General features: G+C 40.3%; 1 protein-coding gene across 1 annotated transcript in view; it reads left to right on the top strand.

The window, feature by feature from the left end:
• Positions 1-1,183: 1,183 nt before the first annotated feature.
• The window catches only part of GALNT15 (polypeptide N-acetylgalactosaminyltransferase 15), a gene marked incomplete at its 5' end in the record, with an annotated part of 20,346 nt that continues 5,755 nt past the window's right edge, over positions 1,184-15,774 (top strand). The window contains 5 exons of the mRNA XM_009072651.1: positions 1,184-1,350; positions 2,063-2,267; positions 10,455-10,622; positions 11,220-11,337; positions 12,126-12,320. Of these exons, the coding sequence (XP_009070899.1) occupies positions 1,184-1,350; positions 2,063-2,267; positions 10,455-10,622; positions 11,220-11,337; positions 12,126-12,320 (853 nt within the window). The remainder of the gene's footprint in view (positions 1,351-2,062; positions 2,268-10,454; positions 10,623-11,219; positions 11,338-12,125; positions 12,321-15,774) is intronic.

Raw genomic sequence — 15,774 nt, 5'->3', positions numbered from 1 at the left:
GTTCTTGCTGCTGGAGATTAAATGAGTTAGGACACTGAATGACTGTTATTCACAAAATGAAAAGATTTTAAAATGAGTTTTCTAATGTAATCGAAGTAGATATATAGGCACAGTACTTGCATTTCTACAATGGGTGTTTGAAGGCATTTTCTGGAAAACGTGCATCCTCCTGCCATGATAGTGTGCCCTGTGTCTCTGTACCAGGACTGGTACATCAGAAAGCACTTTTTGTCACAAACACAATTAGTAGATCTTTTGCTTACATTTATGAAACAGCCATTGTCTGATAAGGGTTTGCCATTTCTGTGAGGATGACTAGGCAGAGTTTTTCATCTTTAAATGTTTGAACTGTCAAAGCAGCATCTAATTCACAAGAATTTTGATGGAAGTTGTTTCAATGTCATGGGCAACACTGAAATCTCTAGGAATGCCATATAGTGACCCATCAGGCAAATGTCTTGCAGTAGGTTGTGTCAGTACCTGGAAGTGTAAAGAAGCAGAAAATGGTATTGAGAGGATCTACCCAGCTGGAACCCTCATTCATCAGTGATTCATTTTCATTGGAAAAAACAACTTATACAAACTTTATAGCAAAAATACATTTAATTTCTTAAATATATCTGTATTTGTATTCATGGCCCATGTAAGGATCCTTTTCTTTCCTGTACAGGACTGAGCTGTTGACTTCATACACTAGGATCGTAGGTCAGATAGTCCACAAGTATACTGATCTGTGGTACAGATGAGTTATTTTATTTGTTAAAGGTACTGCATGTCATTTTGCTCTTTTCTCTGTTACTTGAGAAAATGTGGAAATTGGTGGAGGCTGACTGACCTGCTTCATCCCCCTCTCTGCTTTGTCTAATTGTCTTTTCAGTTTTTCTTTGCTTTCTGGATCATTTCTGATTGAGCTCTGTTTTTTGAGGCAGCCAGAGCAGAAATATACCTATCCCAGAACACAGCAAAACTTTCCTCTTTTTGTATTTTAATTTTTGTAGTGTCATTCCCATATTTTCACTTTGTCTTCCAGTTTTGGACACCTTAATACTTCCTTTAATTCATTAGAAGAGCGCTGAGACTTTCCATCCCTGAAGGTTTAGGTGTTGCTTACAACTTTGCTCTGAGAAAAAAGTAGCAAGTTGTACCAGTTTTTCCAGTGTCTTCCTCATCTGATCCCATGCAGGTGTCTGCAGGAAAAGTATGACTCCAGTCTGCCTACTGCTAGTGTCATCATCTGTTTTCATGATGAAGCCTGGTCTACTCTGCTGAGAACTGTGCACAGCATTATGGACACAGCCTCAAAGGCCTTCCTCAAGGATATCATCCTAGTCGACGATCTCAGCCAGCAAGGTAGCCCTCATTTCTCTGTATATGAGCTCTTAATTCCAAAGCTTCAGGGAAGAAACTCTTCTCCTCCAAGAAGTGTGTGAACAGAGTAGAAGGCAAAGAGGATCCTCAGGAAGAGATCTAAACAGAGCCCAGAACTGGCTGCCAGGTTTCACTATTGCATCCCTAGAATTCAGTGTAGCCTTTCAACTTTGAAATGTTTCCTTTTTTTCCCCATCATTTACGATGACTCTGACCTTTCTTGCTTTAAAATAAGATCACAGTATTCAAGTCTTATCCCTCCCACTGGACCATATCTGCTGTCATAATTTCCAGACTTGGACTTTGGCTGAAGTGTAGAGTGGAAAACTCCATATTGCTAAAGTAATCCGAAGTGCTTGGGAAAGCCAAACACCTGTAGTATCTCACTCTGATGTGTATATTTTATGAGATGATGAGAGCATTCACCTCTTGCTGAAAACAGGAGAGGAGGCTATTAAGTTTCCCACAGGAATAGCTTCACACCTAGTGAATCTCAGTTTCCATTAGTCTCTACTTCCCTTTGACATTATGCTGCTGTGGGAATATTTAGAACATAGCCAAACATTAGCCAGGTAAAACAAATGCCCCTAAAACATTTTACCAGCAAGAAGTAGTATCTCCTACCACCTCTGCTTTTTCATAGCAGCTTGAATCAAAGCTAAAACATTTAAAATGACTGTTCTGTTTCTGACAGGGCCCCTGAAGTCAGCTCTGAGTGAATACGTCTCTAAGCTGGACGGTGTGAAGCTCATCCGGAGCAACAAGAGGCTTGGAGTCATCCGAGGTCGGATGTTAGGAGCTGCACGGGCAACTGGAGATGTGCTCATCTTCATGGATTCACACTGCGAGTGTCAGAAGGGCTGGCTGGAACCCCTCCTAGCCAGGTTGTCCAGCAGCCGGTAAATATCCCTGTGACCTCTGAGCTATATGCCAATTTCTGCTGCAACAGATGTACTTGGAAAGTTTTGGGTAGTTTTCTTATCCTCCCTTGTCTACCTTCTTGCTTCTGGACACATTGCTTATATCTTCTCCCTTATCACCACATGTATCACTGATAGGTGGGAAGTGTGATAGGGTCACACAGCTCACTGACGGCCCTCACTTCATATCCAGTATCACTGAAATTTCAGAGTTTATATCCAGTTGGAGCTCTAAGAAATCTTCCTGGTGATCTGAAATACAGCGGCTGTAGTCTGAGCCTGTTTTCAAATTGCAAACATTCACCAGAGAAACTACTGCAAGACTCCATTATTTTTACTTTTTAGCTGTCTCAGTGATGAAGCTAAGGATAAAATGCTTTGTCCTCCTGAGCCAGTTTGGCTGCATACCAATGTTACTTGTACTATTTCAGTTCCAGAGCAAAAAATAGACTTCCTGGGCAGCCTAGACCATCCTAGCTAATTGCAGGTACTTTCACTGACACCAAACTGGCAGAGGAAGATACAGACTTGTATTTTTTGAGTCTTTCATGTTTAGAGTGGTGCTTGGGCCTGCTTTCTAATGTACAGTTGAGCTCATATATGCAGTCCACAAGTCCTTCAAAGAGATTAAAATCACTGCAAATGTTTCAAGAATTATATGTCAGTAAATCCTTTATTAAAGGGACTTTTCTGAAAGAAAAATTTGTACATTCAGTTGTCTATCATTATCCATAAGCCACTTGGGAAAAAATTAATTGCTAGAGGGGGTAAAATTAAAAAAAAGCTCTTTAAAACTCTTACCAGACCATTAAATAGTCAAATTAAAGACCTTCAAAGGCTGTTCCCAGGCACTGGAACAAGCTACTTTTATGGCTTATTATGTTTGCCTATTAGAGAATTAATGTGAGTTTTTAGAAATTATTACATCATTTGAATGAAAACATTAAGAATATTGAAAGCACGGGTAATAGTGCCTGAGGATGTCAGGAATATTCTTTTCAAAAAGGTCATCCTTGGAAAAGCAGATTATTTTTTATTTGCTGACTTATTAGATGGTTTATTATGAATACACTTTATGATTCTTTTGCCTTGAGCTATAGTCTATTTTTGATGCTCATACAAAAATCTTGTGTGTGTCAATTGGCCAGTCATTACTCAATGGTTTATTCCTGAAAGAAAAAAAGCTATAGTGAAGGGAGAGTTACAAAGGCAAGAGAGAAGTTAGGACCCTACCACAAATGTCATTTTTTCTGCTGAGGGAATGCAAAGCTACCAAGTCTGCTATCGCTCTGAGATTCTGTATCACTGTCACCAGGGATTGAGAAAGCAATGCTTTTCCTCTATAGGGCCCATATACTCATTCATTCCTCCAGGAGAGCAGAATTTAACACTGAGTTACCTAATGTCTAATGGGATTAATGAAGCAAGGGTGCAAGAGGGTTTGGATAATAGTATGGGCTAAGCTGTCCCTTTCTGTATGCTGTATCAGTCACTGTGTCTGACCCTGAAAGCTTTGTCACTGCTAGTGTGGAGAACCTGTGACATTCTCCATGGCACAGGGTAGACATGCTCTAAGGCATCTGGCAACCACTTTCCCTTGCTGTCCCTCGTTCTCCAGCTGAAGAATGGTGATAATAACACTGACCTGATAAGAAACTTAATTCATTATTTTTTTGTAAATTGCTTGTAATGCCTGCATGGAGCTCACCATGGAAATGCAAAGCATTAGCACAGTCAACTTGGCTTCATTTAGCAGTTGAGGAGCTGTTAAATTAAATCATGTGCACTGCCTGAGACTACCCAAATCAGGAAAGTACAGTGAAAAATAGCTTACGGTGACTGGCGAAATATACGTCTTTCCTCTTCTTAATGTACCAGTCAAGCTGTAACTCATCTGCTTTTGCTGGGGAGACAGGATGGGAAATCACTTACTTGCCTAGAGTGAGTGAGCTGCTGCTGGCAAGTTAAAATGCAGCCTCTCCAAAGCTCAAACCTTTGCAGGAGCTTAATGGAGCTAGAGGGAGGTTTTAACTTTGAGAAATGTGATTAAGCCTAAGTTTCTAGACTTGTCATCAGATCTACCACTATTACTGGGACCAGTCTTAGAGTGATGACAAGAGATTCTTGCCCAAACTGAGACGTCACCATGAGTTGAATATTCAGCAAGACAGATATCCCCAGTTTTTGGTAATGACAGGACAAGCACAGGAGAAACTATCCCAGTTTTACAGGTACGGAAATATTTGACAGATATTTGACTTGTTCTCGTTGATGACATTTCATCTCCCATGGGATGGTTTTATTCACTAACCCAATCAAATTTATTTTTTAAAAAAAGTAATAAGTCTTTCTAAAATCATTGGGCATGCATTTATGGGCACCTTGACTGGGACTAGTTCTGTGAACCATTCCTAACAAGTTGACTGGGAAGCCATGCATCAGCTTTACTCTATACTGCCTAGAGAATGGTTTGGTGGTTTTTAAAGCATTCCCTGACATTTTGATTATTCAAGGATGAATACTGTAGGTACCTGGACAACATTAGAAAACTAGATGAGATGCCCCACAGATCATTTCATTTGACAAGTGTTTATGTTCCAGGCTAATTCCAGGTGAATAGCATGATGCACAGAAATGCAGCTGTGCCGTTATTGCAGTTGTCTTTTGAAAGGTTTGCCTTTTCCAGGAGACTGCAGAAGACAGCTGCTATTTTGTATTCAATCCAAAGGCAGTGAAAGGCAGAGGGGGCATATAATGAACTGTGCTGTGAAGCCTTGAAAATGTTGTTCCTTTAATCTAAAACGAGTGACCACCATGCTGAAGCAGGATGATTTAAAAGAAAAATAAAATAAAAAATACAGAGCATGTTTCCCGAGAATACTACATGGAAGCAAAAAGAACCTTAATTACATTCTTGACAAGGACTTCCACCTCTAAAAAAATGCCTGGACATAACCATGGCAGAAGGGTGGCTTGCAAAGGGGTAGCTGGCCCTTAGGACCTTTCCCCTGCTCCTCTTTTCAAGGGCTGTTTCACTCTGCCGGGGCACTGCCTATGCTAGAGCTCAAACATGACACTTGAAAACAGAAGCCTGTTACATTATTTTAAAAAAGCTTATCTAGTTTCTAAAACTCAAAGTGCCTCTACTTAAGCACTGTGATTCTAGGTCACTAATCTTTAATGAAACTTCTCATAAACAGAATTAGAAATTAACATAGCAGGGGAAAGGCATTTCATCATCTGTGTGCTCCCATTCTGGGGTAAATTGGAGCCTGCCTCCACTTGAAGATACAGGCATAGGAACAGAGTTCTGCTGTCCAGAAGTTTCTGTGTGGTTCTGGTTTTATGATAATACACTAGAAAGGAGGGAAATACTTTGTACTAAAGATGAACAGCTCCTTCATCTCTTTTGATCTGATTCCACACTTTTCAGTGGCCCATATCCCAGCTTTCTGAGCTACCAAATACATAAGCCATCTGTTTTCAAACTTCTCACAGGCTTGGGTAGTATGATCTCATCCATTCAGAGGCCTCACAACCCCAGCATCTGAGCATGCAATTCCATGCTACTCCTCTTATTCTGAAATCAATCCATATACTTCACATATAACAGCCTGTTTCCTGGGATTTCTGTTTGCTTGATCCTTTTATATCCTCCATTTGTCAATAACACTCATTTCAAATTCAGTAAATGTTCTGCATTTACATGGTATGCTATGGGAAGATATGCTATCTCTTTGCAATCTTTCACAGTTGATCAAGATCAGTGAGTGACCTATTTTAAAGAAGCTGAAGTAAAGAAAACTGAAGAATCTAAAGCCAAAAGCAAATATTACTGGCAAACATAGAGGCAATGAGGATTTAGTCACAATTCATGGCACAGTGCCCTGACTGTGCAGTGTAAAAAGATGCTGGTTGCCTCTACAGACTTTGCTACCCCATGTGCAAATTTCAGAAAATTCGCAAAAAAATTAGCAGAAAATAGATTTGAAAACAGGTTTGAAAATAATTACATTTTTAATAAAGTATTCCCTTAGCACTCTACCTAGCAGAGATTTGTTTAGTGCTTAGCATAGGAATAGTCCATCAATTCAAGGAGACTGTCCATATATCCTAAGTCAGTCTGGGGTTGGTCTGTAAGGCAGTATTTAAGTAATCCTTTATACCACACCTTTGCCATTCCTGATCACTGCATTTTATCTTTCTATTAACCCTATTTAATTTCAAATGGATTGCATTTCTAAGACTTCAGCTAGCCAGCCAGATGCTTTCAGTGAAAATGCAGTGTGCTGTGGAACCAGCTCAGGTCCTCAGTTATTCACTGAAGTTTTGACTATGTGCAGAGACAGAGGACTCGGACTGCCTAGATTTCCTAGCTATTTAATTTTTGCAGGGAGTGATCCACTCTGAAACAGGTGGAGGAAAATACATAATTTTCATGTTTGATTTTTTGGTGGTTTTTTGTTCCTCCTTATTTAAAAGAAGATTTAAACAGTTTATAATCTGTTCCCTTGCCAGCAAAAGAAAGTGTAAATCAATTTTAAAAAGTGTATCTAATACTTCAAAACACGTGTTAATTAAATCTTCCTCTCCTCATGTTATTTAGTCTAAAATTAGAAAAGAACATAATGTTCATGGTGATTGTAAAAGGTCATGGGAAGACTTTTCATTTGCAATTGTATTTGGTTGGGAAATCTCAAACCAGGAAATTGTTGTTTGGGTTGCTCTTTTTCATGGAATTGTGACCTTCTGTAGTCCATGTACATTCCAAGCATTTGAAATATTCACAAATTAGTCAAATAGTTCAAAGCCTTGCTGATAGTTGTATTTGAATTTCCTGTTTTTCCCTTTTCTTGAATTCCACAGAGTAAAATTAGCAGTAGATTGCCAGAGTGTGTTTCATTTCAAAGTGCCAAGAGGCTGCTGACTGTCTGCCAGTTACCCAGTTAAAAACAACTAAGAACATCTTCCAACTTTCAATTACCTTCTGCTGCAAATTTGCATATAGAAGCACACAAATATCAAACCATCACTGAATATGCAGAAAAGAGCTATTTTATTTTTAAAAATAATTAATACCAACCAAAAATAGGTAAAGCAGCGCTTGATTAAGATTAAAATTGGACATTGACCAGTTTTCACACATGATAAAGTTACTGGATTCCTCTATTTCAGATCAGAAAGACACTCCCAGTATTTAGTTTTATGAAGGTGTGTTTCTATTAGTTTCAGCAGAGTTACTCCAGTTTAATCTAGGTGTTGATCTAGAATTACTCTAACAAAAATACACTTGAAAACTGTTATCTTGGCATTCTGAAAGAGCTACTGGAGTAGTAGCTCTAAAAGAGTTATCGGTTTGTACTGTATAATTCTGTGGGAAAGGAGATTAGATTTTATCTTGTTCTGGTTTATTGTTGAATTTAGCTGGGATAGAATATGACCTATCCAGTGAGTTATTTTCAGCTGTCTTAACCACTGTCATTTTCCATGTAATAATTTGCAGATAGTTTGGATAATTGCTTGGTCGCCAAACCATCAGAATCCATTACATCATTACAGGTATTTTCTGAATGGCATTGAAGAACGAATGCCCAATAACAAGAACTACTACCGTGATGCTTACTCTTGTGAGCAAGTGCACTGATGCCAGAGAGACACTGTTGGAGATTGGAGTTTTATCGTGGCAACAAATTTAAGGTGGATCCAAAAAGGACAGGTTTAGAATGGATGAAAGTATACGAAAATGTTGGATAGTCTGAAATATTTGGATCATCTGATCCAGAATATATCTGAGTGTATCTAAGTATCTGCATTGTCTCTTTCTAGGATCAGTTCAGTTCAGTTCATATGGTCCACTCTTCATGGTCAAGGTCTTTTCAATAGTTTAGGCTACATTGCCTCTGGCTTCCACTCAAATACACCCTCCTGCTATTTCCCTCTGGACTCTGAAATTGTAAAATAAAGCACCCTGAGGTCATTAGTTCCTCATTCCTGTCTGGATGAGAATGGATAAACCTGTAGCAATAGATAGCATGGATTTCAGAAAGCAGCAGCAAACTGAGGTGGGAACTATGAAAGTGCAACTACAGACAGTTGTCAGAGATACTCGTGCACTGGAGAATGCAGCAGGCAGTAGAAATGACAATTACAGTGACTTTTCATTTTTAAGTTTAGTCATATAAAATCCATTTTTCCCAGCATATCAAAGAAAATGATACTCGTATGTGTGAATCTATCAGGACGCTATCCTTTAGTAACTTTTAGAAGCAGTTGGTTTCCTTTCCATGCTGTTAGTGAGTAAAGCTTTCAGTAGAAAGGCTCCTGCTGGCTTGAGTGCTAGATGATTTCTTTCCATTTTCCCTTGAGTCCTGTGGAAGTATAACAGCAACTCATTGCCTTAATGTATATGCCTACAAATGTTGCATATGACCATAAAATTTTCTCATCTATTTATAAAGCAAATACTTGTTTCTAAGAGTACCTATTATTGCATATTACAAAGGATGGTTTTACACCAGAGTGGAGAAATATAATCTCTTTTCTATTTTAAATCTTCCTGCCTTTAGCTCATCATAGGACAGTCTGCTCTTACGAGGAAACAAAGGAATAACTGAGTCATTTTAAAGCAATTCTCTGCATAGTTCATTTTTGTACAATTCACTGACAATCAGTAGTCTGTTTCTCCATGGATTTCTGAAATTCTCTGCAGGAAATGTCAAGCATGATAAAACAAAATTTGGAATTTCCCCCATCCTGATACTGAGAAAAACATTACAGTAGTGACTGTAGAGGCAGAGAAAATATGTCAACATTACGTTAGTGTCACCCAGAGCTGCATCTTCCTCAGCTGATTCTGGTCTCTGCGATGGAAAAGTATGAAGGGCTCACTACACTGGAGACTTCTGAAATGTCCTTTCTTCATTGATAATATTATGTTTAAAGCATATTTCTCTCAAGTGTTTTCTGACCAACATATAAAGCTATAAAAGAGGAGATAAAACCATCTACTTTTTACCCCCAAATCAACCATTTCATATCTGTCTGTTTTAACAGGAAGTTATTTTCTAGGGAAAGCACTACTCCAGAATAATTTCCTATATGTATATTCCTACTCCTGAACAAGAGTAATTTTTTTCCAATGTACTTTATTCCCTTCTAAATGTTACTGGGTTTTATCCAGAGAGATTTCTGTCCATAGACAAGTCTTTGCACTGGCACCAGAGGCTACCCTTTTTGCATGACAGAGAAGAAGTGGATAATGTGTTTATTCAACATTTTTTTCCTGAAGTTCCTAATACCATTGCATTTATACTCTGAAAATTTCAAAATGTGATATGTCATTGACTTGGAAACAGGGAACACTGCAGGCTCTTCTGAGCTACCAGTTAATTCCAAGATGATGTGCAAGCACACTGTGAAATACTGTGACTTTTTTTGCCATGGGGAAATATCTAATACCTCTTCTCAGACTAATCCAAATTTAACTCAAGTTAGAAATGAATTGAAGGGTTGCCACTTATGGTGTAATGGCTCTGCTCTGGCTCTTGAAAGTAGATTCCACACTGTGACAATGCATTTGCAAGTGCTTGTGATAAAATACAGACAGAAACTGGCTTATGAACCCAGTAATAAATGTTTTGCAAACAATCAGCAGAATAAGCTATGGATAAGTGCACTCTTCATTGGCCTGAAGTGACAAACTCATGAAGTGTGTGGAAAATCTACAAGAAAATCAAAGTAAAGTGTGTGAGGCCAAAATAATCTTTTGCTGTAAACTTTGCATACATATGGAGCTTGTAACGTCAGAGGTTGGGGCCTCTGTGTGAAATAGCTTTATAAGAATTCTGATGATTAACTCCTAACAAAATCCTGAATATCTTTAAATGACAATGCAAGGTACAGGGTATCAATAAATTACTGATCCTTAGATTCCTCACTGCATGCTCAGTATTCCCATGCACTAAGCACCTGAGCTTCTGCCAGCAGGGAAAATGAGGACAATTCACATCTAGAGGAGTGCTTGTGCTTTACAGTGTCAAAGAGGAGGAGAACCACCGTTTACTAACAGAGTAGTGAACTTCATTTTTGCTTTGGTTTCAGAAATATATGGTATTGTTGGTATTGATAATTGATATTGAAATTATATTGTTGATTGATATTTTTCAGAAACAGTATCGTCTCCCCTGTCATAGATGTCATAGACTGGAAGACTTTTCAGTACTATCACTCTGTGGGCCTGCATCGAGGTGTTTTTGATTGGAAACTAGATTTTCATTGGGAACCAGTGCCAGAGCATGAAGAGAAGGTACGACTGTCTCCCATCAGCCCTATCAGGTAACAGTCCATCAGACAATATGCCTCCACTCTGCTCAGCAGCAAAACTTTACAGTTTGGGTCATGTTCCAGCTATAACAGAAGGGAGATGTGGTTACTTGCATACACTTAGTTAATATTGTTGAAGGGATAGTTTTTTGGTTGACGCTGTCCGTTTTGGCCTTCAGTAATAATTCTAACTAGATTGCAGTCAGACTTTCAACATGACAAATATTTTCCACGCATTAACACAACTAGTGTACAGCCTGACCAGACAAGGTGTGGAGGGAAAGCAAAAGATGGGTCCTACAGAGTTAAAAGAGATGTCTTAATCATGATCTGTTTGTCTCTTGGTTTGGATGTACATGTATGCAACATTTTCCACTGTTCTGAGCCTTATTTACTAATTCAGCTCTTGGCTCCCTTCCCCAAGCAAATCTTAGAATTAAATTGCAGTTGTTCTTTCTTTTGATTAGATAATTGATTAATTCAAGCTTATATGGATCAGTATTCAAATATTTTGTAATGCTATCTCTATGGAAAGGTGGAATTTTCATCCTTTGCATGATTCCTTATCGAAAAGTCAAGGCATTCACTTCTAAACTGTTTTCTACACAGGAGTCCTGCAGTAGCTGGTGCAGTGGTGGCCATGGATCGACATTACTTCCAAAATACTGGAGCTTATGATTCTGACATGACCACTTGGGGAGCAGAAAATCTGGAGCTGTCTATAAGGGTAAGAACCTTAATTAAAACATCAAGCTGTGGTAACTATTGGGCTTTTAAGGAACTTGAATGAAAAGGCAAGAAGATATTTATAAAAGAAATTAAGTGCAGAATATGTCAGGGTATAGAGGCTATCATCTTCCTCACAGAAATCTATCCCCAAGCTCTGCAGTCTGTCAGAACTATACAAGAACATGCAGCTGCTATGAGCTAGGAACATTATGTAAGGAGAAGAAAGTTTCACTGGCTATCACTATCTGCCTTGGGACTGAATCAGCGCTTTTGGCACCCTCTGAGAGCTGCCTCTTCTATTTTGGCATGTAACATGCACCAAAGGGAGAGCAGCTTTATTTCTGTGCCAACCTGTAGTTTTAATAACAAACTGCTTGTCTTAAATTCTTTGCAATGATTTTTGCTGAATACAAAGAGCAACTGATATTAAAGAGCAATGAAAATTGCAAGCACAAAGAGCATAGTTTCTTTAATGTCCCAGATAAGAGAAGGTGTCCCCCCCGGGTCTCTCCACTACACTGCACTGTTTGTGCACAGAAAAACATAAAAACATATAAATAGCCACACTGGGTCAAATCAAAGGACTGAATGCCCAGTATCTTCTCTGTGTCTCTGTTTCTGTGGGGAATAGTGTATGAAAAAGCATATAATAATGTTCTTGCTATTTCCAGCAATGTGCAGCATAGGATTTCCTAGGGCAGAGTCTAGAGTAAGGGAGCTTCTCCTTTTCAGGTAAAGGTAATCTAAATAAGGTAATCTGGTTTTATGCTTTCACCTGTGTTTCAGACCTGGCTCTGTGGTGGCTCTGTAGAAATTGTTCCCTGCTCCCGAGTTGGGCACGTCTATCGAAATCACTTTCCCCGTACTTTCGCCTATGAAGAGGCCATTGTGAGGAATAAAATCCGAATAGCAGAAACCTGGCTGGGCTCCTATAAAGAGAACTTCTACAAGCATGACACAGTGGCTTTCTTAATAAGCAAGGTAAAAACATCTGTAGCAGTTTATTTCTGAGGGAAGGCATGTGTGTTGAGGTAGGTGAAGAGGATGGAATAGGGATGGGGTGTCAGTGTACAGTCAAACATTCAAAATGCATGGTGCTGGGAATAGTCTTTTTATGAAACCTTCCAGTGGAAGAGCTGTCAGATCAGGAAGGAGAGAGAGAAACTTGTGCCTAAGTTTAGCCTCATGCTGAAGTTATCCAGTCTTCTTGAGTATGGCCTCTGCTCCCAATGACTCTTTCTTCAGCTTGCCCAACAAGCTGTGGTTTATTTTTCCACTGATGGTACATGGAGGGTTGTGGTGCAACTGAAGTGGAAGGTAGTTATGCTGTGTGCTCAAAGGACCCTCCTGGAGGATTCATTCTTTGTTACTGAAGGTCTTCCTCATATGGTTCCTAAGGATATTCAGTATTATTCACAGGCACGTGGCAAATTGTAGTGTGTCTCCTATTGGAAAGAAACATATCTGAGTGGTCTAGTGACAAAAAAGGTGTTCTTTTCCTGAACTGACAGTTATCCAGAAGCAACTGTCTGTAACTGAGAAAGTCAGATCTCAGCATACCATTATTTACAAGCTACTTTTTCATTAGAAGTGTTGCACAGACAGCAGTTCAACCTCCAGGAATTTGGATTTTCAGCAGCCTGTATGGTAAGGCAGGCTTACAGCCAGGTGTGCAGTGTAGCCATGGCATGCAGCTACACTTGAACCATCTGGATGTTCCACACAATCCAACAAATACAGAATGGCCATGCTTGGTTTTTAAGCAACTGTACAATCCATTGCAGATCAGGGTCGGTCAAGGAAATGTATATCCCTTTTATTATAAACCTGTGGATATTTGTTTACTGGGAGTCAAGCAGCTGTGGAATGTTGTTAATGTTAAGTTGTTACTGTTACACTGTGAATGCTGCTGCAGTTTTCAGGAATTCTCTGGCTCCAGTACCTTTTCTTGTAACAATATCCTCTCCTACAAGGCAGTGGACAAACTTGTGAGCAGTTTTGAATGCAAACATGTCATTCATCTTCCTGTTCATTTAACAATGCCAGGCATTTAAGGAGAAAAAGATTCACTGAAAGTATTTAGGCAGAGCATGGGTAGGTGCAGTGCAAAGTTTCATATTCGGTTGTCCTCCCACAGTTCATTGAATCAGAGAATGATTTGGGTTGGAAGGAACCTTAAAGATCATGTAGTTCTAACCCCTCTGCCATGGGCAAGAATGCCACCCACTAGATCAGGTTGCTCAGGGCCCCATCCAGCTTGGCCCTGAACGCTTCCAGAGATGAGGCATTCACAACTTCTCTGGACAGCCTGTTCCAGTGTTTCACCTCCATCTGGGTAAAGAATGTCTACCTAACATTTAATCTAAACTTGCCCTTTTTCATTTTAAAACTGTTGCTCCTTGTCCTGTCACTATCTCCCATATAAAAAGTCCCTGTCCTTCCTTTTTATAAGCCCCCTTAAGGTACTGGAAGGCCACCTCTTCTCCAGGATGCAACCACAGCTCTCTCAGCCTGTCTTCATAGGAGAAGTGTTCCATCCCTATGATCATCCTGGTGGCCCTCCTCTGGACCTGCTCTAACAGGTCTATGTCTCTCTTGTGGGGAGGACCCCAGACCTGGACGCAGTACTCCAGTACCCCCCTCATTAAGTGAGGTCTCACGAAGGCAAAATAGAGGGGGAGAATCACCTCCCTTGACCTGCTGGCCCTCTTTTGATGCAGCCCAGGATGCAATTTGCCTTCTGGGCTGCAAGCACACACTGTTGGCTCATGTCTAGCTTTTCATCCATGAGAACTCCTAAGTCTTTCTCTGTAGAGCTCCTCTCAATGGCTTCTTCTCACAGTGTGTACTCATGTCTGGGGTTGCCCCAAACCAGGTAAAGCACCTTGCACTTGAACTTCCTGAATTTCATTAAGTTCTCTTGGGCCCATTTCTCAAGTTTATCTAGGTCCCTCTGGATAGCATCCCTTCCTTCTGTTGTGACAACTGCACTGATCAGCTTCATGTCATCTCCAAACTTGCTGAGAGTGCATTCAGTCTCACTGTCTATGTCATTGATGAAGATACTGAAGAGTACTGGTCGCAAGACAAAGCCCTGAGGGATACCACTCATCACCAGCTTTCACTTAGACATAGAGCCACTGACCACAACTCTCTGGCTCCATCCATCCATCCATCCATCCATCCATCCATCCATCCATCCATCCATCTCCTTATCCATTGAATAGTCTATCCATCAAATTACTGTCTCTCCAATTTGGAGATATGGATGTCATGTGGGACCTTATCAAAAACCTTACAAAATTGTAGATAGAGGACATCTGTCAGTCTTCCCTTGTTTGTTATTGCTGTCACTCCACCATAGAAGGCCACCAGATTGGTCAGGCATGATTTGCCCTTAGTAAAGCCATGCAGGCTGCCTTGGATCACCTCTTTGTCTTTTATGTGCCTTAGCATATCTTCTAGGAGAATTTGCTCCGTGATCTTCCCAGGCACAGAGTGAGGCTCACCAGTCTATAGATCTTCTCCCCTTTTCAAAAATGGGAGCAATGTTTCCCTTCTTCCAGTCACCTGGGACTTCTCCTGACTGTCATGACTTTTCAAATATGATGTAAAGTGGCTTGGCAACAACATGTTGAAGGAACATCAGGACATCAGGTCCCATAGACTTGTGGCTATTCAACTTCATCAAGTGATCCTGAACCTGCTCTTCACTTATAGTGGGAGGATCTTCACTCCCCCTCCCCAGCCACCCAGAGGATCAGGAACTTGAGAGAAGTGGGAAGCCTGACTGCCAGTGAAGACTGAGGAAAAGAACTCATTTAATACCTCAGCCTTCTCCATAGCAGTTGCCACCAATTCACTCTTCTTGCTTTTCAGAAGGGGTACACTCTCCTTGGCCTTTCTTTTCTGACCTATGTACTTATAGAATCCCTTCTTGTGATTCTTCATGTCCTTTGACAAGTCCTGTTCCAGCTTTGCTTTAGCTTTCACAACCTCATCCCTATGCATTCGAACCATATCCCTGTACTCTCCCCAGATCACCTGTCCCTGCTTCCACTAGCTGTGCATTTATTTCTTACTCCTCAATTCAAGGAGCAGATCCTTGCTCACCCATGCTGGATTCTGGCCTGCCTTACTTGATTTCTTACACACTGGGATAGAGAGCTCTTGTGCCTTAAAGAGCTGCCAGCTCTCATCAGCCCCTCTGTCCCTAAGGACAGGGGATCTCATTCATTGACTCTTTTAACAGCTTGAAATTCGCTCAACCCAGTCTGCCAGCAATCCTAAGTGCTTTAATGAGCTCATCCACATTGGTGAGCACCACCAGGTCCAGTAATGCCTCACCTCTGGTTGGCTTGTCTAATACCTGGACAGTCCTGCATGCCTCAGTCATTGCAGTGCTGGCCATCACCTAAGAAAGTCCAGCAGGTGC

This window comes from Acanthisitta chloris, unplaced genomic scaffold (genome assembly GCF_000695815.1).
Source record: "Acanthisitta chloris isolate BGI_N310 unplaced genomic scaffold, ASM69581v1 scaffold15954, whole genome shotgun sequence".
In the NCBI taxonomy this organism is placed as follows: domain Eukaryota; kingdom Metazoa; phylum Chordata; class Aves; order Passeriformes; family Acanthisittidae; genus Acanthisitta; species Acanthisitta chloris.
Note: the sequence above shows the minus strand (reverse complement) of the source record. Positions and strands in the feature narration are given on the sequence as shown.